Source organism: Enhydra lutris, unplaced genomic scaffold (genome assembly GCF_002288905.1).
Source record: "Enhydra lutris kenyoni isolate GAN:26980312 unplaced genomic scaffold, ASM228890v2 scaffoldscaffold58, whole genome shotgun sequence".
NCBI classification, from domain to species: Eukaryota; Metazoa; Chordata; class Mammalia; order Carnivora; family Mustelidae; genus Enhydra; species Enhydra lutris.
Genome location: NW_019154142.1, coordinates 14,221,507 through 14,248,474, shown reverse-complemented (window position 1 = coordinate 14,248,474; position 26,968 = coordinate 14,221,507). Strand labels below are relative to the sequence as shown.

Here is a 26,968-nt window from a genome sequence, read left to right as displayed (position 1 = left end):
ACACACACACACACACACAGACAGGAAAATCAGCCATAAAAAAGAACAAAATCTTGTCATTTGCAACATGGATGGAGCTACTGAGTGTTATGCTAAGCGAAATAAGTCAGTCAGAGAAAGACAAATATCATATGATTTCATATGTGGAATTTAACAAAACAAATAAACAAAGGGACAGAGAGAGAGACACACACACACACAAAATAAGAGATAGACTCTTTAAACTACAGAGAATAAACTAGGGAGAACAAACTGGTGGTTACCAGAAGGGAGGTGGGTGGAAGGATGGATTAAATAGGTGAAGGGGATTAAGGAGAGCACTTGTTGTGCAGTGGTATTGTATGGAAGAGCTGAATCACTATATTGTACACCTACAAACTAATATTATACTGTAAGTTAACTGGATTGAAATAAAAACTTGAAATTGAAATAAAAATAAAAAGTAAAAAATATGAAGAATTTACAGATTTGTGGGTTTTTTCATGTCTTATTCAGGCTAGGTACAATATTTAAAGATATCTGATTTTCTTCCTGAGTGGGACAGGAAACTGACAAGAGCTGGTTTATTTAGCACAGGTTTAGGGAACGATTACTCAAATTTATTAGCAGTCATTACTACTTCAAAAAATATTTAACAAATAAGCTTTAGATTTCATCCTTACTCCCTAGTCAGTTCTCTAGTCCCTCTGAGACTTGTTTGCCCTAGTCCATGTATTATCCTCTATTTCCCATAACTGGAAAGTCTTCCTCGTTCTCACTAAATATTCCATATTGTAGGAGAATCTTCTAGGAACTGTTAGCTTTTGGTTTCTACTTAGTGCTTTAAAATGCTAATCTTTTCTTGACTTACAAAATGTTCTTGGTAGAACACCAAGACTTGGACTTATTATTAGTTAAAATCAAAACTTAGCCAAAAGGAAGATGTATAGAGGTGACTAAAGTCACAAGAGGGTCTGATTTTAAATAAATATCCCAGAACATATGCCTTGTTATTCAAAATAAACACCGTGAGAGGTTATAAATTCATTTCAATAGGGCTTGCATCACTCAAAACATTTTGAAAGTGTTCTTTTGGTATTATAGTCAGAATGACTTTAGGAACTACACTTACCTTGTAGTTATAACCAATTTGACAACCAAAAATCATACTGCCTCACTTAATCAACAAATTTAGTCTTCTGACTTGGCTTCAAATAATTTCCTGTCATTTTCTCAAAACAAGAGCAAATGTCCAAACAGAAAAGTACCATTAATGGAGAACATTTTGTGCCCAAAATAATCAAAAGAAAGTGCCATGGGCCTGAATGAAGTTAATATTTTTTGTAATGAACTTAGTCAACAGCTTTTAAAGATAATCCTAAGACAATAGTTAATGAATGTATTCTGTCCTGTTGATTTTAAAAGTCACTTAACTTTAGTTTGAAGGCTGTACGAAATGCTCAAAAATATGACTACACAGATAGATCACACAATAAGATACAGGAAACAGGTGTCACATAGCAGTTATAAATTGGGAGAATAAAAATAAACCATTAAAAAATAGCCTGGATATACATAAAACAAAACAAAACAATCCTGCCAATCAGATAGCTAATATGTCTTTTTGGTAATATGATTAAGTGGGTACTTTAGGTATCTAAGTTTGAGCCTGTTTAGGCAGAAAGCTTTTCTTTTGTTCATGTTTATAAAAATTAAATGTTTTGTTATTAACTCATAAAATTAATTACTTCCCCCTGTTTAGAGTTACCAATATTTTGGCTCCAGGGCAAACTTTTAAGAAGTTATATTTAAAGGCAACAAAGAAAAATAGAAATTTTCAGTACCAGATGTCTGGGAAGATCCCATTTGGATTTGAGCTACTTAAATTTGCAATCATGTATTTATACATCTAACAGAGCTTCTGTTTCCCCCAGAATCAGAAAATTAACTAGCTTTGTAGCATCTTCCTTGATCTGCCACCCGTGCCCTGAGGATTAGAGACTCCACCTGAGCTTGTTTTACAAGCATAACAGAAAAAATTAATCTCTGCTGGCAGCGCTCCCACTGGGATACTGATGAATAATGATATCCCTCTTTTGCTGCCCTCTCAGTCCACTAGAAAAGCCACTCTAACCCAGCAACGTGGAAACTGCTGAAACCATTCCAGCTGTGGATTAGCAGGCAGTCAAGCATCCATCTGCTCTGTGTGAATCAAGAGAAAGCAAACAAGCATTCTTACAGCTAAAGTCATATTCAAACCCCATAATATCTTATAGGAACACATATATATTTATGTATATCTATTTGTATCTGCATCTCTATTTATCTACCTATCTCTTCAATAATAGGCAATCACATACTGTCAGCTAAATTAACTGAATTCCTTGATTTAGTTTGCATTTCCTGGTGCTTTAAACATCGAAAACAAAGAACATGTTCAGAGGTTATAAAGTATAGCTCTTTTTCTTAATTGAAGTATAATTGACATACAATATCCTATTAGTCTCAGATGTACATCATAGTGATTTGATATTTTCATACATTATGAAATGATCCCCATGGTAAGTCTAGCTACCATCTGTCACCATACAAAGTTATTACAATATCACTGACTACATTCCCAATGCTGTATGTTATATCCCCATGACTTCTTTATTTTGTAACTAGAAGTTTGTACCACTTAATCCCCTTCACCTATTTTGCCTGACCCCCTAACCTTCTTATGCCTGCTGTTAACCAACAGTTACTCCATATCTATGAGTTTGCTTCTGTTTTGTTTATTTTTGTTTTTTAGATTCTACATGTAAGTGAAATCATACGGTATTTGTCTTTCTGTCTTATTTCACTTAGCATAATGCCCTCTGGGTCCATCTACGTTGTCGCAAATGGCAAGAAAACTTTAAGCTTTTAAATATGATATTCATATGGGGCAATTAACTCTAAATTAAACTTCTAGAGTGCAGCATGACATTACATTAGGCATACACACATTCCCAGAATCTCAAATATAGCAACCAACTACTTATTTCAAAAAGTAAGCCTGTTTAATCAGTTTCTAAGCAAGTGTTACATAAAGGATCTGTGGCCTTTAATTTCACTTAGCTTTATTTTACTGATACACTGATGTAATAAATATCTGTGGACCTCTGCCTTCTCCAAAAAGGAAAAGAACCACACTGCTTATGGTTTACCAGAAGCAGTTTTGAATTTGACTGGATTCTTATTAGCTGTTTATTAATGAACCTCCCAGCACTTCAACATGTCCATAATGTAATGATGACTGATGTTTACAACGACAGCTCTAGGTCTCTAAAAGATCTTTATGGGTCTTCTCAATCATCAAAGAAAAAATTTTTTTTGGCAACGTTCTAAGAGTATTTTACAGCATTTCAGTTCTTTGCATACTGAAGTTCATGACATATATTTAGAGATTTTATTTAAAAATATATTTCAAGTAATCATTACACCGTATTTCCAGTCAACAACAACAATCCACTTTGCTTTTAAGCTCTAGTCCGGTATTACCCACATCACTTTTCCTCCGATTTCAGTTGCTTTCACTGGTTACTTCAATGTCTTACTGATTCCTTCCTCTCTTGCTTCCCTTCCTCCTTCACTGATTAAAACAGTCAAAGTAATTCAAGGTTACAACACCTCTGTGCTTTTCAGCACAGCGGAGAAATACACTGCCAAGACGGTCAATGTTTTTCCAAAACAGTTTGTTCATCTGTCAGTAGAAGACACCTGTTTGGTATTTGTCTTACAAATTTGCTGACACTGTTTAATAAATAACAGAAAATACCTACAAAAATGGTATTAAGGACCTAAATCTAATAAGTTGAAGCTGTATATATGGAAAATTCTCCTTTGCCAATGGAAATACTTTACAACTGAGACGATCATGCTTCTGCCAAACTGCATTATTCCTCTGAATTACATACAAAATAATGAACAGAACATAAGAACATGTAGAATTTTATGTATGTGAGGAGCATGACACTTGGAAATCTCCCTTAACTCCCAGTTTTTCATTTTGTGTTTTTTTTTTTTTTAAAGAAAAGTGAGTTCTAACTTTCTGACATAATCAAATTTCTGAGACATGCTTATATTCTATTGGACTGTCAGCTGGAAAACATTGTAAAGCAAGTGGAGTGCTTTTTTAGGATAATGTAATGTTAAAATAAAATGCAGATGGTATGACTGCTACTATTATAATAAAGACCATATCTGTGGCATTTTATTTGGTAGTAACAACAAAATTTTTCAGAATACATGTAAGCATGAAATGTTTTTTCATCATTTCTTTGGGTTAAGAAATCGAAAGATATGCAGCTTACAATGCATCACTGGAAAAAAAATCTTCTAGGCTTCTGCCATATGTAATAGTTCAGTATAAAAATATTCATTTTAATCTTTCTCACAGTGGGAAGACTACAGTTTTCTAAGAATTACTAAGCACTAGTTAGATCTTTTTCTTGGCAGGATCTTTTTGAAACTCTTGAGCTAGTGAGTACGTGATCCTCTATCATATGACAAGGCAAGCACGAATATCTCAGTACTAGAAGGTACATACAGGGCTGTGTACGACAAATCAAAACAAAAACACTTGTTCACGGATTCGCTTTCAAAAAACTGAAGTTTATATTTAAGTGATTGTAAATTATTTATTCCTAAAGAGACAGTTTTGGTCTTTTTGGAAAAGTTTTCCAGTTTTCTCTTTCTCTTTCTTTCTTACTTTTTTGCCATTATAAATAACACTGTGATGAACATCTGTGTACATGTATCTTAACAACATACTTGTTTTTTTAGGATAGATTCCTACAGATCGAATCACAATACCAGGGAGCAGAAAATTCTTGAAGACTTTTTTTTTTTTTCCACTTTGACAGATACTATCAAATTTCTTTCTAGAAAGACTGGGTCAATGAAAACTGTCCTCTTTTCATTTTATCATTGGCGCCACGGTTTTCTTTTTAAATTTTTAATTAAAAAATTAAAATATATTACTTCTTTATCATAACTTTATCATAACTGTAACAAATATTAAGACTTCAAAAATTTTATAGAGACATTCATATATTTTATACATTTATGTAGGCAAATCCATCTCTTTCCTTTTGCAATTTCTTTAATTCCTTTATGCTTTTCTGGGTTTCTTCCCCTGTATCTCTTTGAAATTTTAACATTATTTTTGGCTTTAAACCTTAATCTGACTGAAACTTATTCTAATATATGCTATGAAATTAGAATCTAACTTGAATATTTTTCTAAAATGTTATACAATTTGCCCAACAATACTTGTTGAATAAATCATCCCTCAACCAATGCCTTTATGATGTTTTCTTTTTATTTGGATAGAGCTTCACACAAATAAATGAGTCTTGGTGAATGTGTGAAAATTGTTCTGGCCTAGCTGGGGAAGGAGATATTGCTGGCATATGGAATAGCATGAGCTCCATAAAGGAAAAGAGCAGTTGAAGATTAGAGGCTCTCTGTATTCCAACCTACTCTGCAGCCAGACTCAGAACAATCTTGTATGGCATAGTAATGAATCTGAGTTTATCTTGTCATCTTTATCTTTTGAATAGATGAGGCCAATGGTATTTGTCATACGTAGATATGATTTATATAAATGATAATTCATCAACTACTAGTGATTGTTGTATCAAAATATTAATGAAAACTAGCACTAACAGATGTGAATGACTAAAGTTCCTAATTCAAAGAATTCAAATATCATATGGTAGGCAATGTACTAAGGCTTAACACACATTATTTTATTTAACCTTCTCCTTTATTTCACAGAGGAGCATGAAGCTTGGACAGATTAATTAACTAACCCAAGATCACATATTTAGAAGATGGTGGAGTCATGTTTGTGTGACTCTGAAGTCCATATTCTAAATAACTAGACTTTCATCATACTCCAGACATACTAGTACAACTTACACTTTCAAAACAGATAATATCAAACTATAATTACTTCTTAGACATAGGGCTATTCCCTTCCTAAAGGCAGGGACCATATCTTAATTATTACTCTCCTCTTGTACCTAACATGGTAGGTGCTAAATAAATACTTGTTGGTTACTGCTGAAGATATATATTTAAGACTATCTGTGGGACAGTAGTAGATACAGAACACATAAGTATCCAAAAAGAGAAAATGAAGGACAAGAGAAAGGCAACTAATAAGGGAGGCAAAGAAGAAACAGCAGTAAAAGAAGGAAGAGATTTAAAAAGTGCAGAGCAATAGAAAGAATGGACATTTATTTCCTCACTAGAAAATAAAATGAGGTAGATATATAAATATCACAAATTTTAATTTCTAAAAACCTGTATTTTAGAAATATCTGGACTCTAAATATGGTTCTCCTTCTTCAAATATCTCATTAAATAATGTAATATTTGCCTACTTATTCAGGAAGAGAAACTACTAAATATCCCAGCCCATTTTAGAGTTGGCATTACTAATGAACGAGATTAAATTGACCAGAGCTTTAACTGCAACTGAATGAAGAGACTTTTTCCAGATGAACATATGCCTAATAATATGACCAATTTGATTTGCCTGATTTTTCTCTCAGTCAGGATCCGAAAGGCTTTCTGGCTGTTTTACAGCTTTCTGCTTAGTCCCAAAAGAAAGAACATTTTTCTTATTAATATAGCTTCCTCATAGATTCAAGCCCAAGTTCCTAATTCAAAGAAGTGCTAATCCATTTGCAAAGCATCTTAGTGAGGGAGTAATCACCCAGCCATAATCACTATTACAAGTCATAATTACTTTATGAATTCTTTTAATTACTAAGTGGTTTTTAACAACTATAAATAGATGAGCACGCTTAGCAACACAGACATTGGTCTGGAAGCCAGGGTAATGTCTCATTAAAGAATCGTAGTGCTTTTTTATCTGGAGGTAGGATGATGTGGCAGTGGGGAATCATTACTTTTACAGACTTTGTCACTCCCCTGTGGTACACTAAAACCCAGAGCCGTGGCTTCTAGTAAAATATTAACCTTGGAGAGAAAGGAAGAAGAAACAAGGGATTAGGGGAGTAGAGGCAGGAGAAAACTCAGAAAATGACACTGCCATCAAGGAAACCAACATCTCATAAATGAAGTTATCATATGTTATTTTGAAAAAAGCAATGATAAAACTTACTAACTACATGGTAGGGTAAGGGCAAAGCTGTACTTGGGATCCTAAGAGAAATAAGATTCTGTATTCTTCTATACTCCTCCAAACATTAATAAATGAAATAAGTTTCTTAGTGAATCCAATAAGGCCAGCCCTTCTGACAGAGAGGGAGACTAAGTGTTCTGAACCCTAAAGACATGTAAAAGTACCTAGAGTATGACAGTTTTGAAGGCAAAACAAAAACAAAACACAAATAAGAAACAAAGTAAAACACAGCGCTGCACACAAAAAAAATCTACCTTGATCAAGGTCAGATATGTTTGAACATGTGTCTTTTACCTTATCAGATCTTCACACTAATCCTGTGATGATAAGTAGAGCAGGTATAACTCCCCATTTTAATGAAAGAGGAAACCGAGATTAAGAAATTAAATGACCTGGGGGCACCTGGGTGGCTCAGGGGGTTAAAGCCTCTGCCTTCGGCTCAGGTCATGATCCCAGGGTCCTGGGATAGAGTCCTGCAATCGGGCTCTCTGCTCAGCAGGGAGACTGCTTCCTTCTCTCTCTCTGCCTGCCTCTCTGCCTACTTGTGATCTGTGTCTGTCAAATAAATAAATAAAATCTTAAAAAAAAAAAAAAGAAATGAAATGACCTGCCACTTACACAAAGAAGTTAAAATGGCCGTGCTGAGATTTGAACCCATGTTTCCTAGATGCAAATGCCATATTCATTCTACCACACTATGGCCCCATTATTTATTAATGGCATTTGTTCACATTCACAGATCTTTCCCCACTTTCTCAGTTTCAGCTGAGGACCTTGCTTCTTAGCTTATAAAAAAATTAAAGCAAACACAAGGGGATTTCCACATTATCCTACCACCTACTAACCTATACCCTAATACTCCATCTCCCTTTGGAGAAAAATACTCCTTTTCTCCCATTACAATGGATTAATTTGCTCTGCTATCTAAGGCCAATTTTTCCACTTACGCATTGATTCCTACTTCCCTTTTGTTTTCTTAAAGACTTTAGGCTTTCCTATAACACCATTTTTTACCTGCTATAGGATCATTTTTATCTGCATACAAATATTCTATATCTTAAATTAAAAAAGGAAATTGATTTTACATCTCCCCTCCAGCTCCAAGTAAGAATTAGCTATATTTACTGTCTTCGCTTTCTTATAACTCAGTCTCTGAATCCTTTCAAATAAAATAAGGCTTTTCTCTATTACTCTGCTGAAATTACTCACTAAAGACATCTAGGATCTTTATCTTATCAAGTCAAAGGAACAATCATAGCTCTCACCCACTCCTATCAACAATCTCTAACTCAGTTAATCACCATCCCCTTGAGATATTTTTCCCCCCTTGGCTTCTAGGACCATTCACTCTCCTAGAGGTTTTCCTTCCACTTGTCATCCTTCATTTTCAGTCTTCTTTGCTGATCTATCTTCTCCTCTCTCTCTCTCCAAGCTCAACATGATCCAGAGCTCAATCCTCAGATTTTTCTTTTGTTTTTAATTTTAATTCTAGTATAGTTAACATACAGTGTTATATTAGTTTCAGGTATAAATATAGTGATTCAACACTTCCATACAACACTGGTGCTCATTACAAGAGCCCTCCTTAATCCCATCACCTATTTTACCCATCCTCCCACCCACCCATCCTCATCGGTTTGTTCTCTACAGTTAAGAGCCTATTTCTTGGTTTGTCTCATTTTTTTCTCCCTTTGTTTTGTTTCTTAAATTTCACATATGAGTGAGATCATATGGTATTGTCTTTCTCTGACTGACTTATTTTGACTTACTTTGCTTAGCATTATACTCTCTAGCTGCACAGACTTTTTTTCAATACTCATTTTGCCCAATTTCACTCAACCTCAGGACTAAAATTTTGAATGCCATCCCTATGCCAATTACCAGCCCCCCCCCCCAAGTAAATACAGACCCTGCCTTTTTTATCCAGTCTTCCCTACTTCAGTAAATGGTATTCTCTTTACCAAGTTGTTCAGGCCAAAAACCTTGCATTGTCTTTATTTCCTCTGTTTACTTATAATTAACCCATCGTTCCTGTTGGTTCTATTTTCAAACATCCTGAGTCTAACTACTACTCATCATTTCAACTTCTGATCATTCTATGCAAGCCATTTTCTCTCACCTTGACTTTCAATCATTTCTCTACTATTTAACAACCATTTCTCTACTGAGAAGCCAGAGTGGTTTTTTTCAGAACAAATAATATCACATCACTCTTTTGATCAAAACCCCTCCAATGGCTTTTCCCAACACTTAAGAGGACAAAATCCAGACTCCCTAGAGAGACGACAGATGACCTACCTCTTACATACCATGCCCACCCAATGCTTGTTCTCTCAAACCACACTGGCTTCCCTGCTATTCTTTGAACCTGACAAGTATTTCCTGCTTGATGGCCTTTGCATATGCTTTTCCTTCTCCCTAGAAATTCTTTCCCAAGGCTTTCTCATGAGTTGGTTGCTCATGTCCCTCAGTTCTCTATTCAGATATCTGTGAAAAGCTTTCTTTAACTGTCCTGTATCTAGAACAGTCTCCTCTAGGTCTCTGTAGACACTTGCTTGATTTTTAAAAAATCTCATTTGTATCTACTTTGTTATATTACATGTTTGTTTACTTGTTTATTTACCAGCCCACTATGAATATAAGGCCCACGAGTACTGGAACTTCATCAAACTCGTCTGCTGCTATATTCTCCACGTGTGCACAGTCTGTATGTAATAAATATTATTATTAAATATAATAATAGCTTCTGTTTACTGAGTTTACTGTAAATGAGCAAAAGACTGTTCTGTGCTTTACCTATATTAACTAATTTAATCCTCCCAGTAACTCCAGGAGGTGCTTATAGTGGTGATATCACAAACGTCATATTTATGAATCATTCTGTACTTGGACTATTGGCTGTTTCCTTTCAAATAGGACTATGAAAAGAATTACCCAGAAGGATTAACTGACAAGAAACTTACTTGTGAGAAAATAATCAGAAGATATAAATCTCTATATAGACTAAATAATGGCTAAATGTATGAGGAATAGTGGTGGTGGTTTGATAACAAATAAGTGAGTGAAAAAATTATTTATTAAGTATAAGGAAATATAGCCAAACAAGAAATTGAGGAAGGGTAATTATGCTGTTTCCACTAAAAGCTCCCTAAGCTTGTGAAGTGGTGTTATTTGTAGAATAAAATTCAATAAACCAGGGAGATGGCTACATATAACTTACTTTTAAACATATATTAAGATATACTTTAATATACTTTACAACAGAGAATTCACAAAAGTTTAATCTCAAACTGTTAACACAGTTTTTTAAAAAAATATGTATTTTTAAGCACACAGTGATTCTATTGTTTTTCTACATTATTACATAGGGAACAAACCTGGCATGTTAGTTAATACAGAAGACTATTATGTCCCTCAGCACCAAGAAGCATGTCTATGATTATTTTTTCTTTTTAAAATTCCATGTTTCTATTTTTTAAACATTCATTTTTAATTAACATATTATGTATTATTTGTTTCAGGGGTACAATTCTATAAGTCATCAATCTTACACAATTCACAGTGCTCACCATAGGACATACCCTCCCCAATACCCATCAACCAGCTCCCCATACTCCGCTCCCACCCAGCAATCCTGAAATTAAGAGTCTGTTATGGTTTGTCTCTAAAATAATGTAATATTGTGGACTCCACTTACACCAACTGGGGGTTGGAAAAGAAATTAGATGTTTAGTTTTTCTTTTGCTCTATTATACACAAGTGATACTGAAATATATTGAGTTGGCTTTAAGTACTGGAAATAATCACACTTATTTACCTACTTGGCAGCTCTGTGAGAATGAAAGGCAGGATATATTTTTATCTTAAACAATGTTTTGGCATTATTTGCATTTGGAAGATACTTAGAACAGGAACCATGAACGTTTTGGAAAATTTCTGATCACCATTATTGTGAGGAAGGAGCTAGCACTGATTTCTGAAATGTTCTACCTATTGAACCAATAGAATCCTAACAATAATTTTAGAGCACTTAACTTAATTGGGATTATATTAGAAACATTTTGAGCAGAAACCAATTTCTGGCATACGGAAACTGCATTTTAAAATATTTTGTCCAATGTTCAAGTTTCCATTTATTCTTTACTTATTTTTAAAGTTTAAACAATGCTCTACTTACTCACAGAATGAATTGACAAATGGCTAAAATTTATAGGGAAGGGATTTCATTCCAGCAATAGCATAATCTTTGATGTTATTTTTATTTCCCCAATGTGATGGTATGTGTATCAATAATTTTTTTTAAAAAAGATTTTATTTATTTATTTGACAGAGGGAGAGAAAGTGAGCACGAGCAGGGAGAGTAGTAGGCAGAGGGAGAAGCAGGCTCCCTGCTGAGCAAGGAGCCCAATGTGGGACTCGATCCCAGCACGCTGGGATCATGATCTGAGCGGAAGGCAGACGCTTAACCAACTGAGCTACTGAGGCATCCCAATAATTCTTTTTTTTAAATTAAAGATTTATTTATTTATTTTGGAGAGAAATAGCTTACATACGTGCATGGGGAGAGAAGGAGAGGGAGAGAGAATCTCAAGCAGATTCCCCGTTGAGTGGAGCCTGATGGGGGGCTCGATGTTAGGATCCTGAGATCATGACCAGAGCCAAAATCAAGAGTTGGATGCTTAACTGATTGAACCACCCAGGCATCCTCGTATTAACAATTCTAAATAGTTATGATATCTGATATCATTCGGTTAAGCAGGGATACCAATGATAAATATTTTCAAAACTAAATTAATGATGATTTCCTTTGCCAAAGGTTTTGTGATAGAGTTCCCTGAAAGGTGAACTACCTGGAGTTTTATAAACATAATTTATACAACACTATCTGAGATCATGACTTACACACCTCCTGCCTATAGGCCAGGCTGGTAATTCTGACTTTTTGGGGAGAGCAATATCAGCAACTCTTCTGCTCTGAATGCCATAAGTTGGACTAAACACTTCTCATGCATAGGTGAAGCTATATTAAGCAGCAATAGCCAAGAGATAGGTATTCAGCACAAGCTTGTTTTTATTAGAATCTTTGGGCTCCAGGACAAATTTCCTTGGGGCACCTGGGTGGCTCAGTGGGTTAAAGCCTCTGCCTTCGGTCTAGGTCACGATCCCAGCGTCCTGGGATCGAGCCCCGCATCGGGCTCTCTGCTCAGTGGGGAGCTTGCTTCCTCCTCTCTCTCTGCCTGCCTCTCTGCCTGCTTGTGATCACTGTCTGCCATATAAATAAATAAAATCTTAAAAAAAAAAAGATATGGGTCTTCTATTTCTTTTGTATTCCCCAAAGTACACTGAGTATTGAATAGAGCACTTAGCAAATCTTAATAAATGCTGACAAGCCAAAAGTATTTTTCATAGATAGCTTAGGCTGAGAAGGCTAATGGTATATTTTATGCACCTTGTGCTTTGTAAGTTTAAATAAAAGGGCAAAATAAGACGGAAGAAGATGAAAAAGAAAAGTATAAAATGGCAAAGGGAGAAACAAGGCATTTAAAAGGTTGCTGGAAAATATGAATTCTAATTCCAATTTTGTCCTTTCCCTATTGACAGCTGAGTTTTTATATTATTTTTCCATACTGACTGTGTCATCTTGAGCAAGAATGGGTCTTTGGTCTTCGACAAAATGAGGAAGTTATATTAGGTGATAAAGAAAGAAATATCAAAGTTATTCATATTTTGATATATAAAATCATTTCTTAATTAACAGCTCTACTTAATCACAAACCATTAGATGCCTAATAATTGCCAGTTGTCATTCTGTGGGAGAAGTAAGAACAAAATAAAAAATGTAAAACAGGACAAATTTCAGGTAACATCATAAATATGTTTTATGCTCATCAGAACACAATCAGCTTAAAAATCTTAAAGTAATCTATTGATGCACAAAAGATATGTCTAGGACTGAGGTCTTTTACCAGGAAAATATTTCACTTTCTTCTGTGCTGAGGAGAGCTTCTATGTACAGAAAGCTAGGAAGAAGCTGAGAAATAATGGAGAAGAGGGAAAGTCTCAAGGGAAAGAGACCGAGAGAAGTAGAAAGATAACTTTTTTTCAAGACATTTGCCATCTGTGCCTCTCTAAAAGATGCCAGGCAGCTCCCCAGCCTGAGGGTTAGGGAAGCTCTTCTCACAAACCCTGGAAGATATCCCATTAGGTTTCCCCACCAGGAAGATAAAGAGTAGCAGATGGGATCCTGCAATTGTCAGGAGGTGATTTGGAAATGGAAGGCCACGAGGTTCGTGGTGTTCACTGTTACTCTGTTAACCTCTCCTTCCTTTCATTCTTCCTTTAATGAACTCTTTAATTTTGCATGTTGGGTCCCCTACTGATGCTATTCATATCTGCCTTGTCCTTTTTATTTGTTTTGTTTTAAATTTCTCTTTTTAAAACAATATTGCTTATTTTTCCAATCTCATGTTTGAGGAAGATGTATTTGTAATTTTCTATCAAAAGATTTGTAGTTGTGCCCAAACAGGACAAACTTCAAGCATTAAAAATCCTCTGTTACTGAAAATGTTCTACACATGGGCAGAGCAAAGAATCTGTATGCCTTTAAAGAAAGCAGTACAGAGAACTGCCAAACTTGGAAATTTATGGACATATAAAAATCTTATTGCTCTGGTACTTTCTAAATTTGGAATGGTTCTATTTTATATTAACATATGAAACCCATACTTTTAGTCAATATCCAAGGCTTTGCGAAAAAATAAGAATTTCACAACTTTTCAGATTGGATATTTGATATATAATCTCATGTTTCTGTGTAGTCACGAGAACCATAACAACTGAGTGTATCTTTTAAAAATATTTATTGAAAATTCTAGAGACAGAATACATTTGGGGCATATTCTGCTTTCTTTCAAAGCTATTAATACGATAGCAAGCATATTTCTAAATCTGTTCAAATAAATTTTCCCTAACTTTGAAATCTTTTTATTTCTATTATGGTTTTAAAACAGGTTACCTTCTATAAGTTCACTGAACATATCAAATCACGATCCTTGTTTGCCATGACGACAGGCACTTTCTACTCTAGATGTGGGCTTTCAGTGCCAACATCATTAAGAGATTCTTTAAATTACTTTTTAAATGTCCTTTTCCCTCAGGATTTTCACTTATATCTAATTAGACTACTTACTCTATGCCATGTAATCCCTGTTGCCAAAACTGCTAAATGCTTCAATAAGTAGGAGGAGGGCATCAATGGAGCAAGACAGATGTAATGTCACTAGTTAACAATAGAAGTGTGAAGCAGCTGCCTTAATTATGAAGCTTATTAATTCATGGTGTTAAAAAAAACTTGGCAAGAGTTCTTATAAAATAGCTAAACTTTCCAAATAGCATCATAGCGTTTAAAACTTAAAATACACGTTTTCACTAAGAAATAGTGCAATAATTACTTTGTCACAGTAATTAACATCTGCATTTAACATCTATAATTCTAAGTTACAAGGTCACACATGAGTTTAAAAGTAATTGTTTTTAAATTAACTTTTTGAAAATATATACCCTTATTCTTCCATGCTTTAAAAATTTTTTACAGTTGGAATTAAAACACTGGATAAGGATAAACTACGTCTCGGAGAGAAAGTGAGGTAGAGAGAAGGAATTCTAAAGAACTACTCTCTATGTAACCTCATTAAATTTCAATTTTATTATGTGTATATTAATGTTTACCATGAAACACTGTTTGAGGATTACAAATAATGTATATAAAATGCCTGGCATGTAGTAGGTGCTCAATAAAAGATAGCAGTATTTTTTAATAGATGCATTGGAAAGACCAAATTTAAACAAATCGGTTGCTATTATAGAATAAGACTGGTGAACAGAAATAGTCTCAGTACAGTCTTTGGCCTTGGAGCTTTTCACTATCATTTAAAGGTAATGACAGCTGATGATGTAAGTTAGAAACAATTCAATTTCTTAGGAAGAAGACAAATGACTAGAAATGAAATCTCAAAAGAGGTATTACTAAAAAAAAAAAATTAGTGGAAGTGTATTTTCTTTTTCAGTTTGACTGAAATAAAAATTTATATGTAATGGAGTAACAACCAACAAAAATTAGTTCCTGAAAGTTTAACACACTGTCGCATTTAAAAAAAAAACAGGCAAAACTCCTCATATTATTTGGAAGGATGAAAATATTCCAAGTATCCAGTGGACCAAGAGAAAAACTCACGTAAATGCCACACAGGTCTAATCCTGATCCCCACCTTTTCTGGTCTGTAAAGGAATGATCACCATCTATCCCACCAAATCTGACAGTTTCTCCTTGTCTTTTAGTTCTTCAGTAGTTTTATCATTAATAAATTCATTCCAGCCCTTTCTGAATCTATATATTTGGCGTGTGTGTGTGTGTGTGTGTGTATGCTTATACACACACACTCTCTCTCTTGCATGTTTGTCAGTAATGTTCACTATTCTATCTCCTGCCCCTACAAAGAGCCTCACACATATTAGGTACAAAATAAATATTTTTTGCAAGAATTAGTATATGGTCTGTGGGTAGAAATATGACTGATAGAATTTAATATAGACCAATGTAGAGCGTAATGTATTAAGGATAAAATATATACATTATGCATACTTCATTTTATGCATAAGATATTTCTTTTTCTTTTTAAAAGATATTTATTTCTCAAGACAATTTCACTTAGCTTAGCTCCTTATTGGGAAGAGTTTAGTTTTCAACTTTAAACTCAGAAATTTCCTGTTTGTCCATCCTAACACCATTCTGCAAAATAACAGTCTGACCTCAACCATTCTACTGATAGAAGAAAAAGAACAGAATTCAGAAGACGTTATATATGACCTTAATTTTTTTTTTTTTAACTCAAACCTGACAAACTTTTATGAACACTGGAAGAGGGAAGTCTATAGTGCCAAAAAACACTGTATAAGGAAGCATGTCATGAAATGACCTGATTAAATAAATGCTTTCTCTTTTATTTTTGAAAGAAAATAAACTGTCTGGTAAATATTATAAAGGCACTAAAACTGCATCCTTACTTAAAAAGAAATTCAGAAAAGTTGACAGTGATATGCAAAATGACCAAATAAACAATAGCAATTCTAATTCATTTAAGTAAAGGAAAATCAACTCTATAGCTAACTATGAGATTTTAAATACATATCTTTTCTAAAGGGAAAAAGATCTATAAACAGTTATTAGTTATCAGTTATGAATACATAAAATCAAGAGATTATCACTTGAAACTGATGTTAAATGAAGAGAAATAATATATTTATGTATTTTTAAATGTCTGGTGAAAGTGAATCAATGTCTTAATATTCTTTTTTCTTCTATGGTTGGTTATGGTGAAAATGAAATCAGTGTCTTAATATTCTTTTTTCCTTTTATGATTGGTTACCTTCTAGTTTTTTTCCTCTATGGCAGGTATAATCAATCACATTGCAACACTGAGAACCTCAAAGAAAATCTTAATTAACACACTTTCTATACCATCATTAATACCAAAGGAAAGAAAAAAAGTTAAATATGTAACCTAAGATAAAATGAGAAAACTTCATTCACTGCCAAAACTAAACTGATGGAAATATTAAAGTTCAAAGTAATACTCAAGAGAATAGAAGCTTTTCAGTTGTGATCTCAGGAATACTAAAAATTCATTAAAAAATAATATATTAATAAAAAGTTTAAAGATGACTTTAGAAACATCAATGACTATCTTTATAAAAGGAGATGCTGGCAGTGAATTAAAGATGACTTTAGAAACATCAATGACTATCTTTATAAAAGGAGATGCTGGAACTGAATTTTTCAAAACTATAATGTGACATGATTAAGCATCATAATAACAAAACAATAATAATGAAAATAGGCCTTTGAAACTAACGACACTCCTTTTGGTTTTCTTTGCCCTGTTGTGTTTATCATCCTGTTCTCCATAGCTCCTGTCTGGCTGCTTTTTTTCTCCTTGTTTCAAAACCACAAGGAGATTAATACCCATTTTTGGAGGTGAGAGTAAAGATAATGAGGCTATGTGAATCATTTAGGAATATTTAGGGTGGTAACAGCGAACATTAAAAAAACAATACTTTTCAGCAACAGAATGAATTCTAGAAATTGCACTGTAATTACTTCAAATCCAATCTTGCTTTACTATTGAATATTTCTTTGTTACTTATACACATATGTTCTCTAGTGAATGGAAAGTAATTTCTACACAAGAAATTAGTAAAACAGTGGTACCTGCAGATCTTCTTGTCAATATGTGTCCCACAGTTCTAAAGCCCCAATATCCTCATTCAAAAACCAGTGTCACTGAGATATTACAGACTTAGATGCTAGGTAGCACAGGGTGAGTTTCCTAGACTAAACACATAGGATGAAGAGATGACATCATTGTTGCTGTGAAAATTATTACAGGTACCCCAAATCATATCCATATAAATACACTGTTGAGTTTATCTTACATGTATTTGCAGATGATATTTTTTTTAATCACAAGAACTGACTTTATTTTAATAAAAATAAACCATGAGGTCAGTGTAACTGGTTTTATGGTGTAATGGTGGAAAGAAGCAGGCTGCTGAAAGGAAACAGGCAGACCTCTTGTTCTGACCAATGCCTTTTCAGAGAAGACTGAAGAGGATAACAGCCTAATTCTCTTGATACTGGATATATTTTTGGGTCTTTTTTTAGGGGGGCACAGAGGGATACGGAGTGTAATAGGCATATGGTTTTCACAAACCTTTACAAACAATGTGCATCCAGTCTTTTTTTTCCCCCATGGACTAGAAGGACAAATATCGCTAAAATGTCTATACTACCCAAAGTAATATGCATACTTAATGCAATTCCTACCAAAATAGTACTAGCATTTTTCACAGAGCTAAAACAAAGTCCTAAAATTTGTGTGGAACCACACAAGACCCCGAATAGCCAAAGCAATCTTGGAAAAGAAGAGCAAAGCTGGAGGCATCACAATTCTGGACTTCAAGCTCTATTACAAAGCTGTCATCATCAAGACAGTATGGTACTGGCACAAAACAGACACACAGATCAATGGAACAGAATAGAAAACGTAGACATGGACCCACAACTCTATTTTAGATTTTAGACAAATCAGGAAAAAATATTCAATGGAAAAATATTCAATGGAAAAAAGATGGTCTCTTCAACAAATGCTGTTGGGAAAACTGGATAGCAACATGCTGAAGAATGAAACTGGACCATTTTTTTTTTTTTTTTACACCACACACAAAAATAAATTAAAAATGGATGAAAGACCTAAATGTGATGCAGGGAACCATCAAAATTCTAGAGGAGAACATAGGCAGTAACCTCTCTGACACACTGACACACTAGACTATATAACTCCTTACTAGACACATCTCCAGAGCCAAAGGAAACAAAAGCAAGAATTATTGGGACTCCGACAAGATAAAAATCTTCTGCACAGCAAAGGAAATAATCAACCAAACCAAAAGGCAACCCATAGAATGGAAGATATCTGCAAATACGATCTTGGGATGGTATCCAAAATGTGCGTCCAGCATCTAGTCTTAACATGTACCTCTTACCTCAATATCTTCCACTTCAGTTTGTATGTGTGTGTGTGTGTGTGTGTGTGTGTGTGACATGAGAGGCAGCACAGGACAGTGGTTAAGAACCCATGGACTCCGGGAAGCAAACTGAGGGTTTTAGAAGGAAGAGGGAGTGGGGGATGGGTGAGCCTTGTGATGGGTATTAAGGAGGGCACTGATTGCACAGAGCACTGGGTGTTATATGCAAACAATGAATCATGGAACACTACAACAAAAACTAATGACGTACTGCAGGATGACTAACATAACACAATAAAAAACAAAACAAAATAAAAAACAACCAAAAAACCCCACCCATACTTGGGCTGCTAGACTGCAGCCATTAAGTATTGACTTAATGTGCAACCTTAGATTAGTTAACTTGTAAAAGGGGAATAATAATGGGATGTTATCAATACAAAATGAATGGTTATTCTTAGAATTAAATGAGTTTATTGATGTAAAGTTCCTAGAATAGTGCTTAGCACAGGAAAAGTGCTCAAAGATGTTAGCTTTTATTACGTGTGTTCCCAAGGTAGGCATATATTTTTAAATATTAGATTAGACAAATATATCAAGGTAGGTAAATATGAAAGGAAAATTATATTCTTAAATCTAGTTTAAAATACTGGTTTAAAATACTTGCCCAAATTAATTAACCATGATTTTACTGTCTCCCACCCAGATAAATCCTATTTTTATGACTCTCCAACTAAGAAATAATAAAAACCTCATTCTTAGGGAACTAAAAATTCTTATTTTTTTATACTTGTTATTTCAGAAACGAATTTTTAATTTTATAAAAAAGTTTTTGATAGTGGCATCATATACTTTAATTCTCTACTCTTTTCTTTAAAGCAAATAACAGAACTGACGACTACAACAGGATCCATCCATCAATTCATTAACAAATTATTTTCTGACTCACTATAATGTACTTGGCCTTATGTTGCATACAAAATCTACAAACCAGCTTCTCAAAGGAAAAACACAAAAAATTGGAAACTGTGAATGGGATATTGAAGCCATTGAGAATGATAAGCAAAGGAGGTAAGAAAAAAGCTAGTAAGTGAACTATCTCAACATCAATGAATGTGTAAGAGAAGGACTTTAAAGACATTATAAGTCCAATGGTTCTTAACTTTTTAAAATAATACCAATGAGCCTGAGGAATAAGATAACATGTAGTATTCATTTATAACACATGTATTGACTAATGTGCTAACAAGGTTTTGTAGTAATTAAATTTAAATTGTTCTTGTTTTTACCCTGTAATAAATACGGTTGTAAAAATACAAATTTTCGAAGGGGGAAAAGGGTGGGAGTTGAACAGCTTTTTTGCCAATAAGTAAATCTAAGAGATCTTAATTGTGTGTCCCTATGGACACACATCATAGATTCAAAAAGAATGACTCAAAAGAAGCAGTAAGAAAGCTTTCAATTATAATTCACAGAAGTTATTATGCTGAAGGATAGGGTGATCACCTGGCTGCTGAAGTTGGCCCAGTTTATACCTATTATCCTAACTTAAATATTAATAGTGATCCATTCCATTCTCAGAAGTACCCAAGTTTGGATAATAAATTATGTGGGAAACTTGGTCTAAATATAAAGACTTTATAAATAGTTTTTGCCAAATTTCTAGACGCACTGGCTGGCAGCAATATAAGACCCAAATTAAAAGAGAAGGTATGAAATATGTAGGATATAATCTCTTTATATGAAAAAGCAATGCAGTAATATCATGAAACTCACACTCAAAATTGAAAGCAATTCTTCGGTACCGCATTCAGGTTTCAAACGCTCTTTGAACATTTTAACTGTTTGGTGCTTCAAATAGTAGTAAGAGGCAATTCGGCCATATGTCAGAGGTTCAATGCTCCGATTATCCTATTTCAAAAAGAAAGATAAAATGACAAATAAAAAATACAATAGAAGCACATGCATTCATAAAATTAATAGTTCTTACTGCAGGTTGCTATTGCAACAATTTTGTTCAAATTTTCAGTTATCATTAGAACAAAAGCCCTACTGTTAAAAAGCTGGACAATCTTTTCACTTGGAATGTACAGGACTGAGTCATACCTCTCCAATTTCAATACAGTAGGAATGTTCCAATTCAACCAGAGATTTCTCAACCAGACTGGACAGAAATTTGTTCACAGAATCATGGCTCACATCACTCAAACTGTAGTAACTAGAAAATAAGGAAGGTCATTATTTGTTTCAAGATTGTTTCTACTAAAATTAGCATTTCAATTTATCATTCTATTTTTTTCAGGATTTCAAAGAACAATTACACTTATGGCAAATCAAAGAAGTAAAACAACTGCCAACTGCCAGTTTCACTGTACAGATCAAAATTCCCATACTAAGATCTGTGGACACCAATGAACAATGATAATACGTTAAAATATGTAGGATAAGCAGATAAAATTCAGCATCACATTAAAAGGATATAACTTTCCAGTGTTAAAACTGGCATGATTTCACTTTATACCTCCTACAGCAAACTAAACTTGCACACTAGATTTAGAAATAGAAGTATATTATATATTATATATAATTCCCTTCTATATACAAAAACCCATCCTCAGTAACTTTAATAAAACTCAAAGAACTATTGACTTGGGTAGCAGATGAATTCTTTTAGGACATTTAGTCATTTATTGTTCTCCAAATGCTTAATAAGTACATGTCACCCTAAATATTGGAAGGGACATCATCACACTAACAATAAAGCATTTGAACTAAGCTTCTATATACAAAGAATACACATGTTCAACTCTCTATATTTTCTGAGTAAAGGCTGAAGGACATGCAATTCACCTAAATGCTCCTCCCTCTAAGTCCAAAAATGTCTTGCCAAATATCTAAGATTGCTAGGAATCTGTGTCTGGGAACCGATTCAAAGGGTGACAGAATAATCCCACGTCATGGCAGCTCTCTAATTCCTGGTGGTGAATCCTGCATCTTGGTCAGCATAGAGAATTATATGTCCTATTTCCATCCAAATCAAGTAACACGAATGTAAAGTGACCTCAGAACAGACTCATCCCTGAAACCCCAGCACAAGGGTTGTACTTCTGCACAGGACTAGAAAGGAGATAGTCCTGGTCTGGGAAGCAAGTGCTAACAATCTCAATGGGAGAAGCCTAAAGGAAACCACAACAGGCCAAGTATGGTGACTTTTTTTTTTCTTTCTTCAAAGGGAAAGATTTGGGGTCAGTATACTGCAAAAATTTATTTAAAAATACACAAAATAGGATGGGGCACTTGGGTGGCTCAGTGGGTTAGGCCTCTGCCTTTGGCTCAGGTCATGATCTCAAGGTCCTGGGATCGAGTCCTGCATCAGGCTCTCTGCTCGGTGGGGAGTCTGCTTCCCCCCGCCTCTCTCTGCTGCCTCTCTGCTTACTTGTGATCTCTCTCTCTGTCAAATAAATAAATAAAATCTTAAAAAAATAAAAATACACAAAATAGGACTTAAATGATGACATAATATGCTTTCAATAGAAAGAGATACAATAGGGGCACCTGGGTGGCTCAGTGGGTTAAGCCTCTGCCTTCAGCTCAGGTCATGATTTCAGAGTCCTGGGATCGAGCCCCGCATCGGGCTCTCTGCTCAGTGGGGAGCCTGCTTCCCCCTCTCTCTCTGCCTGCCTCTCTGCCTACTTGTGATCAATCTCTCTCTCCTCTCAAATAAATTAAAAAAAAAAAAAAAGAAAGAGATACAATATACTTTCAATAGAAAGAGATGTTTGCACAAATAGCTAGGTATACCAATATGAGAGTCTCCACTGAGTAAGGATTAATAACAGACTATTTACTTGGGAAAGTAACTGTAAATCATAATTACATGCTGATGATTTTAATTTTCACAAAAGAGAAATATTTTTCATTTTTATCTGCAGAGAAATTATTGCCTTTCCTGGAAAAATTCTTGTCACAGACCAAAATAAAGCAGTATTTATCAATGAACAGATAAATAAGTACTGAAACCAGTGCTATTGTTAATTTAAACAAAATGTACAAACTTTTATCTAACCAGGCAGATAAAGTGAAAAAACCAGCATTAGAAACCATTAGAAAATATTTCCTTTATCCTGAAAAATGAGTAAAATAAGTATTAGTTAGAATAATGTATTCTGCTATCAAAGGTGAAACTAAAAATTCTGGACATTCAACACCCCATAAGCGATCTCTAAAGCCATTCCAAATTAATAGTGATACTTGTTGTCTTTCATTTTTTTCCAACAAATGGAATTTATCAGCCAAACGTTCTACAACAGAAGTGTTTATATTTCACATTCTTTTGGCTTGCTAAATCTATAAATTTTCCAACACTCTTTTCAGCTGTCTAGATTAATATACAGTTGATAAAATTATTCCTAAATTGAAATAAAAAACTGAAAATGTGCTCAGGAACTGAGTAAGTAGAATTTCTAGAGCAAGAATCAAATAATTCTTTATGCAATTAAAATTACAGAAGGAAAACATTTTGAAAATAATTTACCATGAAAAACAAAAAGTTAAAATACCATTTTTGCCTAAAAATTTACAAGGCCATTTGAAAAGAAAAAGATCTCATGGATGCTGCTACTAATTACCATAAGCCTTTACCCTCTAAATATAACTGAATGACAATTTTACCATTTTTTACTTTAACAAATTTAGTATACTTACAAGTAACATTTAAAACCATCTATGATAAAAACTCCCCTTCAAAAATTATGAATTTTTAAAATATTTACAAGGAATATTCTGATGGGCTAATACCCTTTCTAATGGAAGTTTTTAAGATTAATTTGTAGCTTTTATTCAGATAAAGCACAGTCAGGATAAACATTTCTTAAACATTTAAAATAAGTTGCAAAAATGAAAAAAAAAGCAATTAAAGTTATGTCTCTGAGATTACAACAAATTATTTGATGACCACATTACACATACTCTAACTTGCTAAAAACTAACACAGTTTTTTCAAAATAACTTAAAAAATTTCCAGGTATTTCCTCTTAATATGGTTGTTCTTTTTTAATGTGCTCACCAACACTCTCACACTTGACTTGCCTAAGAGAAGAAATGCAAAAATTCAATTTAAGTAATTGGATTGACATTCAATTAACTCAGTATCAATACTTTTATCCTCATGGAATCTGGGGGTAATCCAGAATCTTAAAAAAAATCCTAAAATTTTTCACTTCAGGTATCCTGGCATATGTAAATGATAACTTTTATTTATTTTTAGAAAGTGATAACTTTTAAAAATAGAAAATGCTAGGTAGAATATTACATTCAAGAATAGGAAAATCTCAGTCATTAAAAGACTTGTCTTCTAAACACCCTACACAAACACTAAAATGCGTAATTTTGGTTGTAATGTAACTTCACTGATTTATACTACTATTCTTTGCTAATATTTGACCTAAGTTTACTTACATTTCCAAGTTCTTATAAAAGTTAGATTTGCTATGTCTTAATTAGATATATAATTTCTAAGACACTGTAAAATAAACTAAATGTAAATGGAATTACTGTCTAGGTCACATCAAATTTTGAAAGATAATATATTCTGACAGTTTTCTGTGAATAAACAATGGAGTTTATATTTACATGATCTTCATTAGCATTATATGGCTTTTGCTTCTACTGCATGAACTTTTCAGTCACTGGGTAATTTCTGGCCTAAATAATTATAAGCATTTAGCTTAAAACATTATATATCATTAATTTCAATAATCACTCTACTAACTTGAAAAAGCAAGCAGCAGCTAAGTAAAAAGGTCTGTTTTCACGTTGCACTCTCCACAGTACAAAATTTACAATTTACTGGTTATTAAGACAGAAATATTACACAACTGTTTAATTACAAAGGATACAATGTAGTTTCCTGCTCACTGCATTGGATCATCAAGTCATTATCTTCTCTCTGCCATAAACAGACAGCCTACCTTTTTGTTAGCATGCTATTTCATTTATTTCACAGAGAAACCCAGTTTCACAATAATTGACTTGTCAGAAGCTCTAATTTATGAGGCTGAGCTCTGTAAGATTTCTCTATATTGGACTCAACCTGCACACAAGCAGGGTTGAATATTTACAATGCTGTTAACAGGTGCTGAGTTGTTTAATGATTCTAATAGCCAGAAGCGTACTGAGAAAGCCAGCGGGATCACAATTACAGGCTGTTTGAACACAACAATTACTAGTCCCCTGGGAGGTGTGAAAGTCAAAGGCAGTTTGATACTGACAGCATCTAGCACATGGGCTAGACAAGCTAACTTCTATTAGCAGTCCATTGGGAAAAAGTCATAACAAACCTCTCCCTCTCGTAAAAATTTACAAAGTTCATTAAATTCAAACAATCCAAAAGGTAAAACAACTTTAAAAAAATTATCTTTAAAAGATCTTATCAAAGGACAAACAGGAAAACCACACGTGAAACCTCAAGTTATCTTTTGGCAACGTTAATAAGGATGAAATTTTGCTGGTTGGGAATGAAAGAGATTTTATTGTAATCGAAAACATAGATAAAGTTACACCAAACAGTCTGGATTTAATGTGAATAGTGGCAGCCATTTCCTGTTTCGTTATTGTAAACCTGGCCAGAGATCTTGCTGGGAAATTTTTCATCAGTCTTGAAATGCTGCAGCTATAACTGTCAGTACTGGGAAGTCATTTGTTACAGCACCATGTTTTTTTATGTTCAGATTATGCAGCAGTAATAATGACACAAATAATGAAAGTGGTTGCAGGGACAGCTGAAACTACCACAACATTTTTTGTCCCAGAAATGTTTAAAAGCTTTCTCAGGGGAAAACAGAGAGTAAAACTGAACATACAAATTGAATCCAGAACTCAATTTGGAATATATTATATTTCATGATGCATCAGTACATGTGTTTATATACATCCGAACACACTAATGTGTGTCTACATACATATTTATGCATATAAATAAATATTTTTATATGCATGTGCATATATTTGCATATATATACATATCACACACGCAGGAGACTATAAGCAGACACACAGAGAACAATCCAGGAACAGTGGCAGAATCTTTGTCAACATAAGTTCTACTTTTGGCGGTGGTGTGCTGGGGGTACTTTACAGTAGTAGTATGATTAAATAAAGGGGGCTGGAGAATTTGGTCATATTTACTATCTAGGTGTGACTGTATTTTGAAAGTGGTCTTTATCTTTTCTATTTTAAATAAACCTCAATTTCTCATTGTAACACACACACGCATGTATATAAGCCTGTCCCACCCACCCAAAAGTCACACCTCAATTTGTGACACTGAATAATACGGAGTGTTAAAGATAAATTAAAAGTACACATCAAAATAAAAAAAATAATTTTATAATAAATTTGATAAATAAAATTAAATATATAAATTAAAACTACCCTTCATTTGAGACAATGATTTTAGCTTCCTTGAAACTTCTAATAGATCTAAAAATAAGTAGGAAAAATTTACCAATTTCCTGAACTCTTGTGCCTTTCTTTGCTTCCGGATTATGGAACAGGTGATTTTTAACACAGAAAAAGATAAAATCACGGGCCAGTCAGAAAGAAAATTGTAGAGCTTCACTATAACAGAAGTTTTAAGTAAAATACATAAATCATTAAAATTGACTTAGGCACATGTTCTCATTTTTGTCCAGATGTAAAGGTATAGATATTAAAACTGAATTTTTTTTTTTTGCATCACATGAACAAAGTCTGTATGGTATGGTTTCCATAAAGAACACATTTTCCAGCATAGCACTGGAAGAAGTGGAGCGGGAGTGGGATTATTTGGGTTCTGGACCTGATAATGAGCCTGGGATGGAGATTGTGGCCCCTGGAGCTAGAGAGCCCAAAGAATTCCAGTGCTGCCTCTGTTACTCAGGAGCTTTGTGCTGATGGACAAGTTGCTCAATCTCCCTGTGTTTCAGTCCCTTCATCTGTAAAATGGGGATCATAATGATACTAAATGAGTTAGGCTCTTAAATCAATAACTTAAGTTTAATAAATTATAAATAATGATAGTGTATGTTTTTGTTTCTCATATTATTAATTTCACTTTTTACCTTTATAAATTCCCTTCTCATATTTGTGTTTTGCTAATGTTCATCTAGTTCCTAGAGATGAATGCTTACTTTGTTTTCAAGCATTCATGCTATCTTGTAGATGGTCTAAAGAGATGAATACTCC

At 33.9% G+C, this 26,968-nt stretch overlaps 1 protein-coding gene across 1 annotated transcript in view; it reads right to left on the bottom strand.

Annotated features, from left to right (window-relative positions):
* Positions 1-26,968, bottom strand: part of LOC111158253 (activating signal cointegrator 1 complex subunit 3) — a 362,572-nt gene that overhangs the window by 74,693 nt on the left and 260,911 nt on the right. Inside the window, exons 35-36 of the mRNA XM_022520163.1 lie at positions 20,852-20,963; positions 20,522-20,656 (exon numbers count right to left, since the gene is read on the bottom strand). Of these exons, the coding sequence (XP_022375871.1) occupies positions 20,522-20,656; positions 20,852-20,963 (247 nt within the window). The remainder of the gene's footprint in view (positions 1-20,521; positions 20,657-20,851; positions 20,964-26,968) is intronic.